The sequence below is a fragment of the Cucurbita pepo genome, chromosome 17 (genome assembly GCF_057944985.1).
Source record: "Cucurbita pepo subsp. pepo isolate OVF chromosome 17, ASM5794498v1, whole genome shotgun sequence".
Taxonomy (NCBI): Eukaryota; Viridiplantae; Streptophyta; class Magnoliopsida; order Cucurbitales; family Cucurbitaceae; genus Cucurbita; species Cucurbita pepo.
In genome coordinates, this window is record NC_141814.1 from 4210404 (window position 1) to 4226600 (window position 16197).

At 35.6% G+C, this 16197-nt stretch overlaps 2 protein-coding genes across 3 annotated transcripts; both read right to left on the minus strand.

Annotated features, from left to right (window-relative positions):
- Positions 1-2: 2 nt before the first annotated feature.
- AAE13 (AMP-dependent synthetase and ligase family protein) lies at positions 3-7688 on the minus strand. The gene is made up of 17 exons (XM_087119072.1): positions 7196-7688; positions 6154-6323; positions 5604-5762; positions 5136-5325; positions 4961-5049; positions 4790-4861; positions 4658-4708; positions 4445-4552; positions 4088-4186; positions 3871-3963; positions 3665-3742; positions 2364-2468; positions 2078-2168; positions 769-842; positions 443-622; positions 289-342; positions 3-202 (listed from the first exon to the last, which is right to left on the minus strand). The coding sequence occupies exons 1-17, from the start codon at positions 7356-7358 to the stop codon at positions 146-148; spliced, it is 1833 nt and encodes a 610-aa protein (XP_086975198.1). The 5' UTR covers positions 7359-7688; the 3' UTR covers positions 3-145.
- Positions 7689-8994: 1306 nt separating this feature from the next.
- LOC111779372 (CURVATURE THYLAKOID protein) lies at positions 8995-13528 on the minus strand. Of its 2 annotated transcripts, XM_023659528.2 has the most exons (7): positions 13228-13528; positions 11347-11438; positions 10978-11064; positions 10275-10337; positions 10121-10158; positions 9868-9941; positions 8995-9379 (listed from the first exon to the last, which is right to left on the minus strand). In XM_023659528.2, exons 1-6 carry the CDS (start codon positions 13331-13333, stop codon positions 9887-9889), a joined length of 441 nt encoding a protein of 146 aa, XP_023515296.1. In that variant the 5' UTR covers positions 13334-13528; the 3' UTR covers positions 8995-9379; positions 9868-9886. The 2 variants fall into 2 exon arrangements, with proteins under 2 accessions (XP_023515296.1, XP_023515295.1); XM_023659527.2 differs by lacking the exon at positions 8995-9379 and having other exon boundaries at positions 9616-9941; positions 13228-13527.
- Positions 13529-16197: the final 2669 nt, after the last annotated feature.

The following is a 16197-nucleotide window of genomic DNA, read 5'->3' on the forward strand; positions in this document are numbered from 1 at the left end:
GATTGATCCTACTGCGACGAAATTCCTCATTTTCTCCGACTTCGACCCGTTTCAATAACATTTTTCGTATGATCTTTCGGTATAACATAAACGAAGCTAATAAATTATGAACAGTAGAGATTACAAGTTCTCAAATAATGAAATACTAACAAAATGGTTGGTGTTCTTCTGCCAGCTTTTTCTTCAACTCTTTCTTGTTCACCTGCAGAGTTAAAGAGAAGTTTCAGTCTCAACCAGACAGAATGAACTAAAGAGACGGAGCAATTCCTGTTGTAGATTGCAACCGACCTTTCCCATGGCGTTCCGAGGCAGCGAGTCCTTCAACAATAACTCGGTCGGTAACTGGAAAAAAGGTGTAGTTATATTGTTAAACCAGGCTGCCTTTCACACTGAAATGGCAGTTTTAACAGCTAAAAACACCACTATGGATTGATTACATTACCTTGTATGGAGCAAGCTTGTCTTTAGCCCATGTGCGGAGATCATCTAAGCTCATATTAGGCTTGGACTGATCAGGCGGCGTTGCTTTAGAGTTAGGGTGAAGCACAATAATTGCACACACACGTTCTCCATAGTCTTTGTCTGGTAATCCCAACACACAACATTCTATGACAGACGGATGCTGCACAAAGTGATTTGGGCGGTGGTCATTTCATGTTTTTTATTCTTCCTTTCTTTGTGGTGGGTGTGGGTGTGGGGGTTTGTCTTTCACTTTCCTTCAGATAATGAGAATGAGAAAAAAGAGAATAGAAGGAGCAATGGGGTTACCTGCAAAATCACTGATTCGATCTCTAATGCCGATAACTTATATCCCCCGACTTTCATGATATCGGCATTCATACCTGAATCGTCACACAAAGGAGAATGTCAAATTACATAGAAATAAGATTGATATGAAATGTAACCGTTCAAGCCCAACGCTAACAGATATTGTCCTCTTTGGGCTTCTCCTCAAGGTTTTTAAAACGCATCTCTTAGGGAGAGGTTTACACCCTTATAAAAAAATACTTTGTTCTCCTCCTTAAACGATGTGATCTCATAATCCACCCCCTTTGGGGCCCAGTGTCCTCGCTGGCACTCGTTCCTTACACCAATCGATGTGGGACTATTGCTGGCACACCACCTCATGTCCGCCCCTTTCGGGGTTCAGTCTCCTCGCTGGCACATTGCCCAGTGTCTAGCTCTAACACCATTTGTAACAGCCCTTTCCGTTTCAGGCTTCCCCTCAAGGTTTTTAAATCGCATATGCTGGGGAGAGGTTTCCACACTCTTATAAAGAATGCTTCGTTTTCCTCTCCAACTGATGTGGGATGTCACATAAAATGACTGAACTTTAATAGATGATGTTGAGACTCGGACCCCCACAGCTCACATGCAGGTATTAGACAATGGCTAACCTTTTCCTTTTCGGTAGAAACAACTTCATCCATGATATGAAATTACAAAGAATAAAGAAGCGGGAGGGAAAGATGCGGCAGGTATTAGTTATACAGTTACAGAGTTCAAGAAAAAGAATAGTGGGACACTGATAAGTTAATGGTGGGGTACTTCAAAGTTATCTTGTTATTGGCTAAACTCAACTATAGGAGAGAGCTGCAGGGCCACTGAAAATATACAAAATTTACATGTCAATTCTACTGCGTATTGTAATTTGCGAGTGTGGGAGCATAGCACCAAACTAGCCTAGCTGACAAGAGCATGAAGCTCAGCAAGCTAATGTTTTCAAACATGATATGAACACACAAAAACATCTTTGAAATGCTTTGTTAACAACACCTAGCTGTCAGATGCATGTACCACCGTACTCCTACAGGACTAGCAAAGATGGGACACCAAAGGATCCCACGACACTCTAATGCTCCACAAGGAATAAGACACCATGTTTTATTCAACAGGGTAGAAGACAATGCTAGTTGTCTACTTGGTATCAATTCATTACTTAATCACATGCTCAGACCAGAAAACATGTCATCTGATAAGCAGGTCATAAAAGTGAAGAGTAAAAGGAGAGCCAGTTTATGAACTATGAACTATAATCGTAGCGTATTGGCACCAGGTAAATAATATGGTAACTTACGTCCTAGTATGGTGTAGTAACCATCTTCATCAAGTCTAGCAGCATCTCCTGTTTTGAAGAAACCACCATCAATGAATGATTCCTTGGTAACCTACAGAAAGAACCTGTACTTAGAATATAATCCCACCATTTGTAAGGTACAGGTGCAGGTAAGAAGATTTTAAGCTAGAATGTAAGTTTCAAACTAGTTGAGCTCAGTGCATCCCAAACATACAAGAATGATACCCAATACGAAGGCGAATCAACATGAAATGTTCGAATTACGTATTCGTATGGTTCTACCTACCTTGGGAAGCTTCCAATATTCTTTAAACATTGAAGGACTTCTAATACATAGCTCGCCCTCCGAGTTTGTGTCATTATTGCTCCCATCATCTGAAATAATCTTGGCCTAACGCACGAAGAGTAAAGCATGTAAAAGAGAGTTAAAAGGTAGAAACAGATTAGTATATATGATTCAATGGTTAGTAGATCTTTCAATAAGACACTCATTATGTCAGATGCACAGGTTAACCAACACTGGTTTTACTGCCTTATTACATCTTTGGAGTCAAATTAACAAAAGTAAGCTTATGATACCCATTAATACTATTTAATATCTATGACTATGCACGCTTTTATTATCTATAGGACTGCAACAATGTTTTGTCCAAGATAGGAGAAATCAATTAATACCAAGATGCAACACCATTGGCTTTTATTTTTCTTCTAAAGGTCCGTGTCACCCCAAGGCCCAGACTAGCTTTAAGAGGCATCGAGGGACTTTCCTTCTTAAGCTCACCCAAAAATTCGTACCTACTCACTAAAAGACCTTTAGTGTAACAGTCCAAGCCCACCGCTAGCCGATATTGTCTTCTTTGGGCTTTCCCTTTTGAGTTGTCCCTCAAGGTTTTAAAACGCGTCTACTAGGGAGAGGTTTCCACACCCTATAAGGAATTTTTATTCCCCTCTCCAACCAACGTGGGATCTCACAATCCACCCTCCTTGGGAGCCCAGCGTCCTTGCTGGCACACTGCCTGGTGTCAGGCTCTAATATCATTTGTAATAGTCCAAGCTCACCGCTAATAGATATTGTCCTCTTTGAGCTTTCCCTTTTGGGCTTCCCTCCAAGGTTTTAAAACGCATCTACGAAGGAGAGGTTTCCACATCTAAAAAGGAATATTTCGTTCCCCTCTGTAACCAACGTGGGATCTCACATTTAGCCTTTTTTAATATGGGAATCGGAATTACATGCACGTCTTCATCACTACTTACATGGCTAACGATTGTGTGAAAAAATAAACAAGTGCTCAATACATGACTCTCAAAATCTTTGAATGGACGAAATTAACAACTTCCTTGAATTTGGCATTTCCTATCCCTCGACGGAGAATTCTTGACAAGGGCTTCTTGTAAATACCAATCTTTTTTTATTAATTCAAACAAGAAAATGTTTTTTAACTTTCTTGAGATATATTATTTAGGGTAAGATCTTATCCCCTTGTTCAGTTTTTGTAAGCTCTCTCCATAAACGCAACAGTCTAATTCATTAGGACAGCTAGAAATAAAAATCTGTAGATTTGTCTTTTCCGTAGTATGAGTACTAACCTCCACACCAGGCAAGGGTTTGCCAACAGTTCCAATCTTTCTCTCACCATTTAAAGGATTTGAAATTGCCATGACAAACTAGAACACAAATATAACCAAGAGAACAGTAATTTTAGTGCTTTTCCAACCAAAAGATGAAAAGAAATAAAATGGCATCATATCATTAGAATACAACCTTGACAAAATCTTAAGCCAAATTCACTTACTTCGGTCATACCGTATCGTTCCAAAAGTTGGTGTCCAGTTACCGCCTTCCATTGTTTCATGATAGGAGGAGGGAGTGCAGAAGAGCCACACATCTGAAGAAGATGGGAGTAAACTTTAAGGCAGAAGTAGGGAACTTTGGAAGTTGGATACAGTTAAAAAGAGGTTAAAAAGATCAAATAATATTTTAAAACCCCCAACAATGATGCACAAACTCACCATAAGGCGCAACTGTCTTGCAGCATTGGCAGAAGCAACCTGTAGGTCCGGTTCCATTGCTTCATAACCTTGTAATAATCGAGCATACATGGTTGGAACCTATAAATCCACAGATACTGAACTTCTCAATATGAATAATGATGCACAAATGTTCGAATAATCGTCAGAAACATGCAAAATAAAGAGCATAACCAAAAAATAGCAAATGCATAAAGCAAACCAATTGAATTAAATCGACTAGATATACTTGAGAGTGTTAGATAAGCTTTAGCGTATATGCTGCATTTATAATGTAGCCTTCTAGGCAGGTATAACAAGAAAAAAGACATGCATACTCGACATAAAGATGATGCTTACCCCGGTAAAAATAGTTATAGCATCATCATTCTTAGAACCGTTTGATGGATACGATTCCCGCCACCTTTTCCATATACCACTGACACTAAATTTTGGCATAAACTCCACCTTGATCAAGAACATGAAAAGCAAGCCAAAGTCAAGCGGACTTCGAAATTAAGCGAAAAAATTTAGGCATAAACAACGGCAACGATCTCGATGAAGTTAAATTACCGTGGAACCTGCGTAGATAGGGGCCAACAAGCCATTGAACAGCCCATGAACATGTATATTACTAGTTAAAATCAACAATTTTTCCACTCTATTTTAAATTGATACTGCAACAAATGTACAAAATTCAAGGATATGATGCAGGGGAAGACAATGCAGAAGTTGGTCAGCTGATGTATATTCCCAAGCTTTTGACAAGGTCTGAACCTGAAATAAGACCAAAGGATCCAAAAGGATTAATATTAATTTTGAATGTTGGACCTCATATTTATCACACATGGAAGACCATGGAAGACCATGGCATACCTGTGAAGTGATGCTTTTATGGGTGTGAACGACTCCTTTTGGTTTACCAGTTGTACCACTCGTATAAATTACCAAGGCAGGATCATCACCTGCACATTTGAAATGAGAAATAAACAAACATAGTCTGGTTGGTACAATGAATAATTTCATAAAGTTGATCAATCATCTATCTTACTCAAATTCTCAACTGTTCCCTGAAAAACTCTTTCTGCATCCATTTCTATATCAGTTGATTGATCACGAGAATTTATTTCTGAATAAATATGAGGAACTGGTGGAATAAGAGAAAACTTTGCAGCTGTTTTAGCAGCAACACTGTGCATAATTTCAGCATGATCTTCAGTACTCAGTATCATGGAGACCTCCTATAGTCAAGTATGATATTAAATACTAAAAGGAAGTTATAAATAGATGCTAACAGATGAAGCTAGTCAAAGTAGAACATTCCAGTAGTAAGAAAAACATATGTGCCTGATTCAAGAGCCAGAAATATGAGTGATGTAGTAGGAGTTTCGAAATTTTAGATGTGTTATAGGCTACACAACCAACAAAGTGCATAATTTGACTCAATATATTGCAAGTAAAAGGCAGATACCAAAATTTAGAAGGGAAATAAGTTTTGAGAGGGTAGGTTCGAGCAAACCGAATCATTCAAGACGTGTAAGAGCTCAGGCTCTGGATAGTTGAGTGCAAGTGGAACAGCTACACCTCCACTAAACCAAGTCCCCAGCAATCCAGCAAGAAATTCAGCCGAGGGTTTTGCTATGATTCCAATTTTAGCTCCACCAAGATGCCCATGTCCCTTTCACACCATTTAATAAGATTACAAATCAGTTGCGTGAAAGTATGAATAAACTATAAAGAACATACTTATCATGCTTAAAGTAAATACAGCACGAACTTAAAGTTCTAGTTATGCCTCGAGCATCAAAACAACGACTTACGTGGTAAAAATAGTTCATTATTGACGTTTTCTTAGAAACATAAAAGAACACATTTTGAAGTTAAATGTCTAATCATGTCAACATTTTGATGTTTTATCGTCCACGTCATAAGACATCGACTGGATCTTCTGCTTACTACAATCCTATGACAACAATCACCAAAGTTTACCTCATTCATACAAATATACAAAGCAAAGGCCACAGTATCAAACTAGAATATTCAGTTTTCACAATAGAAAATGGACATACTGTACGTAGATCACAGCTAGTGAATAGATCAGATATCTTTAGTGCAGATGAGATAAGTTGCATGTAACTATGACTTTTCATGTTAGCTCTGATAGCGACATTCTCACGGCAAGTTGACCCGTGCTTGGCAGCTGATTTGACCACCTCCATGAAGGTAGAAGAACTTGATACTGCATAACATGAGAATAAGAACAGGTAAAAACAGTTGTCACCAAAATTCTATATTTCCAATTGGTTGAACTCCAGTCAGATTCCACGGTTGAGCTTAGTTATACATCCGTGGAAATTAACACAAAAATACACTAAGATCTAGCCCCACCCCACTCGGACTGAGGTTATAATAGCCCAAGCCCACCACTAGCAGATATTGTCTTCTTTGGGTTTTCCCTTTCGGGCTTCCCCACAAGGTTTTTAAAACGCATCTGCTAGGGAGAGGTTTCCGCACCCTTATAATGAATGCTTCGTTCTCCTCCCCAACCGATGTGAGATCTTAGAAAGGTAACTAAGGTAACTGAAATGGGATCAATCGCCATGGCTCAATGATTGGTATCAGATTTAAGGAGATCATATTCATTGAAGAGTAACAATCTCATGATTCAGCTTCAATTATAAGTACAAGAATTCTACCACAAAGATCATTTGAACCATAATAAACTAGATTAAGATGCCACCACACTAGCTAAATGGCGGAACCAAAGTGACCAATATCATAACCGGTATCAGATTGAAGAAGATTATACCCACTACCACTTGTTAAACTATCGATGTGTTTAATGCTTGCCTAGGTGAAATATTCAAACCCCACCTCCCCTTTTCATCTCAAAACATTTTCTTAGCTTTCGAACACAAGAATCCACCATTACTTCAGCTGGAAATGAACAGTAAAAAAAAGTCCGAGAATGAAACCCATATAAGAACAATAAAAAACACAATTCCAAATGAGCCATAAACTAAATAAAGAAGTACAAAAAGAAATCCCCACTATTCCCCATCTATACGCTTACCCTGAATAATCAAACAACTAAAAAGCAAGAAAACTCACCTGAAAACAGTCGAGAACGTGGAAAACAGAGCTTAGGAATGCTTCTGTGAAGACGAAGGCAAGCAGAACACGACTGAATGGCGATCAAATGAGAATGGGCAAAGGATAGAAGACAAATACGACGAAATAAATAGGTGGAATAATTAAATGTAAAAGAGTTCATGAAGAAAGGTTAGGTGGGAAAGGAAAAGGCAAATGGACCAAAGGCGGTGGGAGTAACGGCTTGTATGCAGTATTGGATATGGCGATTGGAGGCGCTGGATTAATCATGTGGGGGCTCGTAAATGGGTATTAAATTTGCCATCTGGGGTTTTTACTTTGGGTTTTGGGTTTGTTTCAAAAGATGGTTTGGAAGTAGATTCCGATTTTGCTGGGCTTCGTGGCGATCGCGACGTCCGTGTGTATCGAGCCACCGCCAATAAACGTTGCTTATTTAAGATGCCCACTGCAAACGAAAGCTGTTTTTTCATTCTCCTCCATAAACAGTGCGGAAAAATGGAGAGAATTAAACAGCAACTTTTTTCTAAGTTTATCACTGATTTGTGATATGGTTTGATTTGATTTCCCCTTCTCCCCCATCGCTCTCGTTGTTTGTGCCATAAAATTAAACACTACACGTTTTTTTTTTTTTTTTTTTTTTTTTTTTTTTTTTTTTTTTTTTTTACATTAAAAAAAATTTAAAGTTTAAGAGCAAAACTTTGAAACTTCGACAAATTTTTGCACCACCGTCGTCTTATGAAGATACTACTGTTGAATTGATGAGAGGATTGAGTTTGTCGTCATAGTGCTTTGATTGTAGACGTGGTTTGTCGTGAAACACTAAAGGAAGTCGTCGTTGAAGCCTTGGGTTACCACCTGTTCGTGCAAAGTTGAAGAAGAGGTCATTTTGGTCTAGTTCTATTCGTATAGCTTGTTTTGGTTCACTCTATACTCTAGAAGCCAACCTAGGTGATATGAACTTCAATTATTCTTATATGGTTAGAAATTGAGTAGATAATAATCTAGAGTTATAGTGTTTAGTTAATGTATTTTAAGACTTTTTATTTACTCTTAAGGTTACATTTGTATATCGGCTAATTATGATCATAAAATATAATTTCACAACTTTTAAAATTATAGGTAATGTATGTTGTTTTTGTGAAGTAGACTTACAACATGCGGTAAATATTATTCCAGTTTGACTTAATAAATGTTGCTTGTGAAGTAGTTCAAATAATCTAAATCTTAATTTCCGTCGAGGTGATTCCTTATCGTTACGAGGTTCTTACTCATCAATAAATTTACAATAATTTAGAATGAAATCAAATCGATTTTAGGGAGTTTTCAATAGGTTTGCGTATTTAGAGCACGGGTTCTTAGATTCATTGGCTAAGGTTACCAATGTTTTTAAAATTTGTTTTTAAATAGGTTTATAAGGCTACCTATTTCTGGTAAAAAAGAAATTCACAAATAATTGAGGGTAGAGAAAATTTGACAATGTGATTTATTATTAATAGAACATAACATGGGGACCTCCCACTCCATCCTGTGCGCACACAGGTTGGGAAAGCCATTTTCAACTAAATTCCAAAAAAAGAAAAAAAAAAAAAAAGAGTCTAAATTAATGTATTTTTATCAAAACAAAATCGACATTAAAGTGTCTAAATGTTTCATGTGTCCCGAAGTTTATACGTTAGATACATCGACATCAATTTTCTTATCAAGCTCGTCTGCATATTCAAAACAGGCGAGCGTTAGCAGAGTTTACTTAGTGTTGGTTCGTGAGTTTTAATCCAGTCTTCCATTGAATTCTTGAAGTTAAGTTTGAATTTAACGATTTTCAATCGACAAATTTCATAATAGAAAATGAACCTAAACCACATTAGAGACCATCGGTTCATTTCGGTTTTTGCCCAGCAACACCAAACCAGTAACTTTGGTTTATAGATGAAGACCGACCAGTGTTGAGCAAACGAAAAATCGGTTTTAATCCGAACCAATTGGTTAATTTTCAGCCTCTTGAGTTTTGGAAGTTTGAGGCACAAAGTTACGATAAAAACAGAGATTGATTTTGAAATCAGAAACAGGGCAAGCTAGAGATGGAGAAACTAAACCTCAGGCCACGCCGAGGATGGAGAGATCTAGCCGATATGTGAGAGGCATGATTTATCTGTTGCTACCGATCGCTCGACAGCGGAGTCACGGCTGCAAGTGAATAGGCATTGTTCTATGATTCTTTCTACTGATCTTCTTCAAATCTAAAATCTACATAGCACAATGTAGTTGCATAACCTCGCTCTCAAAATCAAAATCCAACGTCAGTAAACTAAACTATGCATTATGTGCCAATTACAATATTAACTATGCATTACATGATATGAGCGATGAACTTCAAACTCTAGCTACTGAAATTCCTAATGTATACTCAAGAAACCAAGAAATAATATCAAATAAAAGCATAGGTTTTATAAGAAACAATGACAGAAATTTTTGAAGCATAAACTGATATAGGTATAAACTACAGAACTGAAGATTTGGGATTGGAATGCATTGATGAATCAAACACCAACATCAGTTAAAATTCACACTTTTCACAGTTGAAAACAATTCAGAAACCAACCCAGCGGCCAACCCTCTTTACTCACCACTTTGTAAAATATAACGAAGATAATGAAGATTGTACCAAATCGGACCTTTAAGAACAGGAGCAATTTACTGTCCCAATACATCTGCTACTGATTTGTTGATTATCTGCAAAAGCTCTTCCCTGCAGTGAAAGATAAAGAAGCTAGTTCATGGTTGTTTGCTACAATGAAATGTCATATTCACAAGCTGGTTGCATAAATTTTGCGGCAAGGTGCTAAAGATGATAAAAATGTCGAAAATACAGGATTGAGAAGACTTCACACGTGAACGAAAAGAAAAATTGAATGAATTTTGCCTTACCGGTTTGGTTTGAACAAGAGGTAGCGATACACGAACCACTGGAAAAGGGGAAATATTGGTGAGTAATGGAATTTGCTATAGGAGAAAACCATGGCTTCAGAGTTCAAATTTGGGAAAGACAGTAGAGAAATTCTTCATACTTCTTGTTACTTACCCAAGAAACCAGGATTCCTATGAATTCTAATACACCTGGAAGCAGTGGTAGCTTGTCAACAGCCTAAAAGCGAGAACGAAACAGTTATGTGTTGAAGATGAAAGTAATAAAGCATGAGGAACCACTAAAACCGTCGAAAACTCCATGAGGAATCATCTCGTGTAACGGCTCAAGCCTACCGCTAGAAGATATTGTCTTGGGCTTTTTCTTTCGGGCTTCCCCTCAAGGCTTTAAAACGCATCTGCTAGATAAAGGTTTCCACACCCTTATAAAGGGTGTTTCGTTCTCCCCCCCAACCGATGTGGGATATCACAATCCACCCCTCTTCAGGGCCCAGCGTCCTCGCTGGCACTCGTTCCTTTCTCCAATTGATGTGGGACCCCCACCAAATCCACCCCCTTCGGGGCCCAGCATCCTTACTGGCACACCACCTCGTGTCTACCCCCTTTGAGGAACAACCTCCTCGCTGGCACATCACCTGGTGGTCTGGCTCTGATACCATTTGTGACGGCTCAGGCCTACCGTTAGCAAATATTGTCCTCTTTGGGCTTTCCCTTTCGGGCTTCTTCTCAAGGTTTTAAAACACGTGTGCTAAGGAAAGGTTTTTACACCCTTATAAAGGGTGTTTCGTTCTCCTCCCATCGATGTGGGATATCACATCTCGTCTCTCATTTATCAAAAGGGGTGATTGTTTTTTAATTACCGTAACAAGATTTGTTGCTGTCCATGCACCTACTACAGCTGCAAATCCCAGGCCAAAAAGTCCCAATCGATCTTCAGGTTGATCCCACTGTCCCAAGTTAACCAGAAAAATACAAATACTTTAAAGATTAAGGTAAAACTTGCCATCCATAGGATGAAAAATTTGCTAATAGTAACAGAAAAGAACAACCAATAAATGTGGAGAATTGAAAACTGTAAATTGCAAACAAAAGAAACTTTTTATCACCCACTTGCAAGGAAAATTGAAAACTGTAGACACAAAGAAGTCTTCATCAATTTTTCCTCCCAATCAAGATGTTCCAATGTATAAAAAAGGCTTACATAAAGTACAAAGAAATAAAGAGCTTACAACATTTCGAACAGACTTAATAATATCAATGGAAGTAGAAGATTCAGAGCTGTCTCCAATAGCCTTTACAATACCATTGGCAGAACGTCCCTCTGCAATTTTGAGAAATTATTTACCAACAAGAAGAAGTATGCTAAGCGAGATATGGTGAACTTCAATTAGTTGTCACAATTAAACAGAGAATGTTATCTACAATAGATGGCTAGGAAACAGGGAATGTTATTTTGTAGTTTTTATCCATAACCTCGAAATTTTCATCCAAAGAAAATGTAACATTTAAGATGCAAATTTCCAACCACAGTTTGTCTGAGCTAACTCGCACAAACCTTAACTATTCTTACTGTTAGGAATCACGACTCTCCACAATGGTGTGATATTGTCCACTTCGAGCATAAGCTCTCATGGTTTTGTTTTGGGTTTCCCCAAAAGGCCTCATCCCAATGGAGATCTATCCCTTACTAATAAACCCATGATCATTCCCTATATTAGCCAATGTAGGACTCCCCTCAACAATCCTCAACAATCTTCCTCTCGAACAAAGTACACTATAGAGCCTCTCTCGAAGCCTATGGAGCCCTTGAACAGCCTCCCTTAAAGGCTTGGCTCCTTCTCTGGAGTCCTCGAACAAAGTACACCATTTGTTCGACACTTGAGTCACTTTTAACTACACTTTCGAGGCTCGCAACTTCTTTATTCGACATTTGAAAATTTTATTGACATGGCTAAGTTAAGAGCATGGCTCTGATACCATGTTAGGAATTATGAACCTCCACAATGGTATGATATTGTCCACTTTGAGCATAAGCTCTCATGGCTTTGCTTTGGGCTTCCCCTAAAGGCCTCATTCCAATGGAGATGTATTCCTTACTTATAAACCCATAATTATTCCCTAAATTAGCCAATGTGGGACTCTCTCCCAACCATCCTCAGCACTTAGAGGACATATTGTTGCCAAGAAAACAAGTAGAATATCAAATTCTCCTAGATGGGTAGTCACCATAGCATGAACTCTTTCCATCCAACCCCTATATTATTTACATTAGTTTATATTGACCACTAGGCCGATCCATAGTAGTCTATACGATCGACAGAGATACAGCTACCTAAGGGGTGCCAACCACTTGAGGCAACGAGAAGAAACTCCTACTCCTGTTGTATACTGTTCTAAATAGACCTTCAAAAATTACGAAAAACACAACCCATGAAAGTGAATTGTGACAGTAACATTGTGAATGTTATGGAAAGAAGCTAGCATTCTCAATTTGTCTAGACTACTTTACATGATATGCATTGGCTATCCCCTTTAGTTTAATGAATAATATCAATGCCGATTCCTATCATCTTGAAAATCAAATTCAAGTCTAGAAGGCAGTTGCAAGGCTTGCTTCTATGAAGAAACTACGCAGGGAATGTGAAGCTTCTGGAGGTTGAAGAGAATTATCTCCATTATAGACATTCATACTGATGTTCAAAGCTTCAATATCAACAACCAGTTATGCAGCCTCTCAAAATTTGAAGATTCTAAAGTTTCAAACCTATAATGTGATACTTTCTCCATCTTCCATAATCTCAAGGCCATGTCTAAGAATTGTGCTACCAGACATGAAAATGCAAAGACTGAAAGAGTAACAAGCGCCATTTTCTAGCCCTAATTCAAACTACATTATACCTTAAGACCAAAACTCCTACTGAAAATTGCTTTCAGCATCGCATCGAAATAACCACTTCCATCCACCCACCAATTATGCCCCATGAATGCACAATAAAAATAGCGAATCAAACTCAATAAACACGATCGAACAGACATCAATTTCAACGCAGGAATTTCACACGGACGACAAATTAAAGTAATTCGGATTTCTATGCAATGGATAAACTTACTTGCAATGGGAAAAACAGTGAGCTTCTTCTGATAAGTAAACAGAGGAGTGAAGCTTTTGCCAGGGGCCAACAATGGCGGAGGTAGAGTAGCAAAAATGGAAGCCATGATTAGTGAGTAGTAAGGGAAATCAATGAAGTTTGAGTGAAATTTACACTCCCAAATCAAAAATTAAGTAGAAAATTTGGTATTATCGGGAACTCGTGGCCTTGGATTGACGAACCTACGCTTGTAGCTATAGAAGATAAGATTTCGGACCTTGGGTGCTTCGCTGCTTCAACCTGCACCACAAAGATTTTGATTTCCAGATTTTTTCTATATATAATATATATATTAGAGAACAAAATCCATTTATTATAAATTTGATCAGATAAAATCTTTATAAATAATCTATTTTTATAAACTACTTATAAAGTTTTATAAAATCAATGATGAATTTAAAATTTCTATATTTCTATAAATAGTAAATACCAAATTTAACATTTTACTTTCCTTTGATTCTAAAACCACTCAAAACTGTTTTAAAATACACATAAAAAATTGAAAAAAATTTAATAAAATATAGTATTTTCATGTTATAAACTCAAGTTAACAGCTAGTTTTATATGAATATATATATAACACATTTTAAATAGTTTTAATTGAAATTAAATTTATAAATATACTAACATCGTGAAAATATACTATATATGCTTATTTTAGTTTTTTTTTTTTTTTTTTAATACTTGGAAACAATTATAAGTTGTGTTGGATGATGAAAGCCCCACGTTCAAGGAATGATCATGGGTTTATAAATACTGTTATGAGGCCTTTTGGGAAGCGCAAGACAAAGCCATGAGAGCTTATACTTAGAGGAGGGACAATATCATACCATTGTGAAGAGTCGTGTTCGTCTAACCTAATGAACCAAATTCAAACTTAATTAATCTATTAATTTAAAAACGTATAAAAACTTAATTGTATTTAAAAGTACACAAAATACTCTTAATTTTTTTAAATTTTCAATAAAAACATTTTTTTATGTTATTTTCAATACAAACGGTTTATAAATTTTTAAAATTTTTTAAAATATAAATTTCCATTCAAAATATACTTTTAAGGTTTTAGAATTTTCATTAATATTCTTTTTAAAAAAAACACTTCAAAAATACATTTAGATTTAAAAAAAAAACATTAAAACACTTTTAATTTTAAAGAATTCAAAAATACCTTACCATTAGTACCACGTTTCAAAAATATTCACGAACTTTCATAAATAAAGTTAAAAAATTTAGAGATAATTTATGAGATTAATAAACAGTTTTCGTCCATCCACATATTGACAGTAGAGATGTCAATAGATAGTTTTCATTATATATTAACTATAAATTTGTTTTTAAGGTCTAAATGCTAATACTAGCATTTTTTTTAAGTATATAACTAATATAAATAATATTTTTAATGTAACATTTTAAAATTTAATTGTATTTTTAAAATAACATATTAATACGACTGACTAAAGTTTAAGAATATTTTTATTAATTTAAATTAAATACGAATTATCATTTTCAAAAATTAGATAAATTTGATTTAATTTGAATCGCAAATTATTATCAACATAGGTGTTAAAAGATTTGAATATGTTCCATGTCCAGACCAATTTAGGATATTCACATAATTTAACGTGGTACGATGAGGGTGACGCAAAACAAACAAAATATTAAATTAATTTTTGTCTACCACTAAAGAAAAAGAAGCTCCAAAGACAACACGTTTTTCTTACCTTCTTTTATCCAATTAACTTCTGCCACGTGTCAATCCGCTGTCCTGACGCCAGCCTTATGAAATTAATTCGGATAGCGACAAAGGACCCAGTGGGCTTGGCTGGTTATTATCCACTGCGTCTCGGTCCCATGGTTTGGCCCACGCTCCTCACAAGCCTCACACCCCGACTTTTGTAATTTATTTTAAATCATCTTTAAAATATAATTTTTTTTCATTAAACTATTAGATTAAAATAAAATTAATGTCTCTTAATATTATTTTTTTTTTCAAAATTTAATATTAAAAAATTTAATAATTATTGTCACGTTATTATATTTTATGTAAAATATGTTAATGAATTTATATTTCAAATGATAATTTTAATACACATTGTATTATTATAATTATTGGAATAAATTTAAAATTATTTATAATTTAATCTCTTTTTTTTTTCGTCCATAGCATATTAATAGGTGGGGTCAACTATCAACTTTTTCTAATTTTCCTCTCCTCTTAATATATTTATTTGATAATTTTGAAAAAAACAAATTAAAATTATTAACATTTTTTTTTATAATTCAAATTTATTAAAATAATATAAAACGTGAAAATGCCACAAATTATTAACGCTAATAAAGAACAAAACATTTAAAAAATTAATAAATAATGAAAGTTTCACGTCCGCTAATTTAGGGAATGATCATGGTTTATAATAAAAAAAACAAAGTCATGAGAACTTATTCGACAATATCATATCCATTTATTTGGTCGAACGGATGATATCTACAAAGCCACATAAATCATTTTTGAAAAAACAAAAATTATTCATAAATATTTTTTAATTTAAATTACAAATTGAATAATCGAATGTTTTTTTTTTATATAATATTTTGATAAATAGTTATAAATAATCATAAAATAATGGTAAATAAGACAAGTAAATATATTATTTATTATCATTATCTTTCTTTTTTTCTTTTTAAATAAGGAGATATTTATTTTCACTCACTTTCCATTTATACCCTTTCCCCACGTTTCTTCAATGCACCAAATCACTCACCTGTCAATTAATTCAACCCACAGTCTATTTAATCTCGTATTTAATAAATTTGATTTATACAATATCGAAAATGACAATTATTTTAGTACAACCAATTTAAAACAAAAAAAAAATTAATTATTATTCACGCTCACACAAAAAAGTTATAAATTCCAATGACTTATTTTCC

Coding starts and splice junctions, on each gene's coding strand:
- AAE13 (XM_087119072.1), bottom strand. CDS start 7,358: ATGAACTCTTTTACATTTAATTATTCCACCTATTTATTTCGTCGTATT. Junction 6,324..7,195: donor ACGTTCTCGACTGTTTTCAG/GTGAGTTTTCTT, acceptor CATGTTATGCAG/TATCAAGTTCTTCTACCTTC. Junction 203..288: donor CTCGGAACGCCATGGGAAAG/GTCGGTTGCAAT, acceptor TTAACTCTGCAG/GTGAACAAGAAAGAGTTGAA.
- LOC111779372 (XM_023659528.2), bottom strand. CDS start 13,333: ATGGCTTCCATTTTTGCTACTCTACCTCCGCCATTGTTGGCCCCTGGC. Junction 11,065..11,346: donor TTAAGTCTGTTCGAAATGTT/GTAAGCTCTTTA, acceptor AACTTGGGACAG/TGGGATCAACCTGAAGATCG. Junction 9,942..10,120: donor CTCTTGTTCAAACCAAACCG/GTAAGGCAAAAT, acceptor CTTTCACTGCAG/GGAAGAGCTTTTGCAGATAA.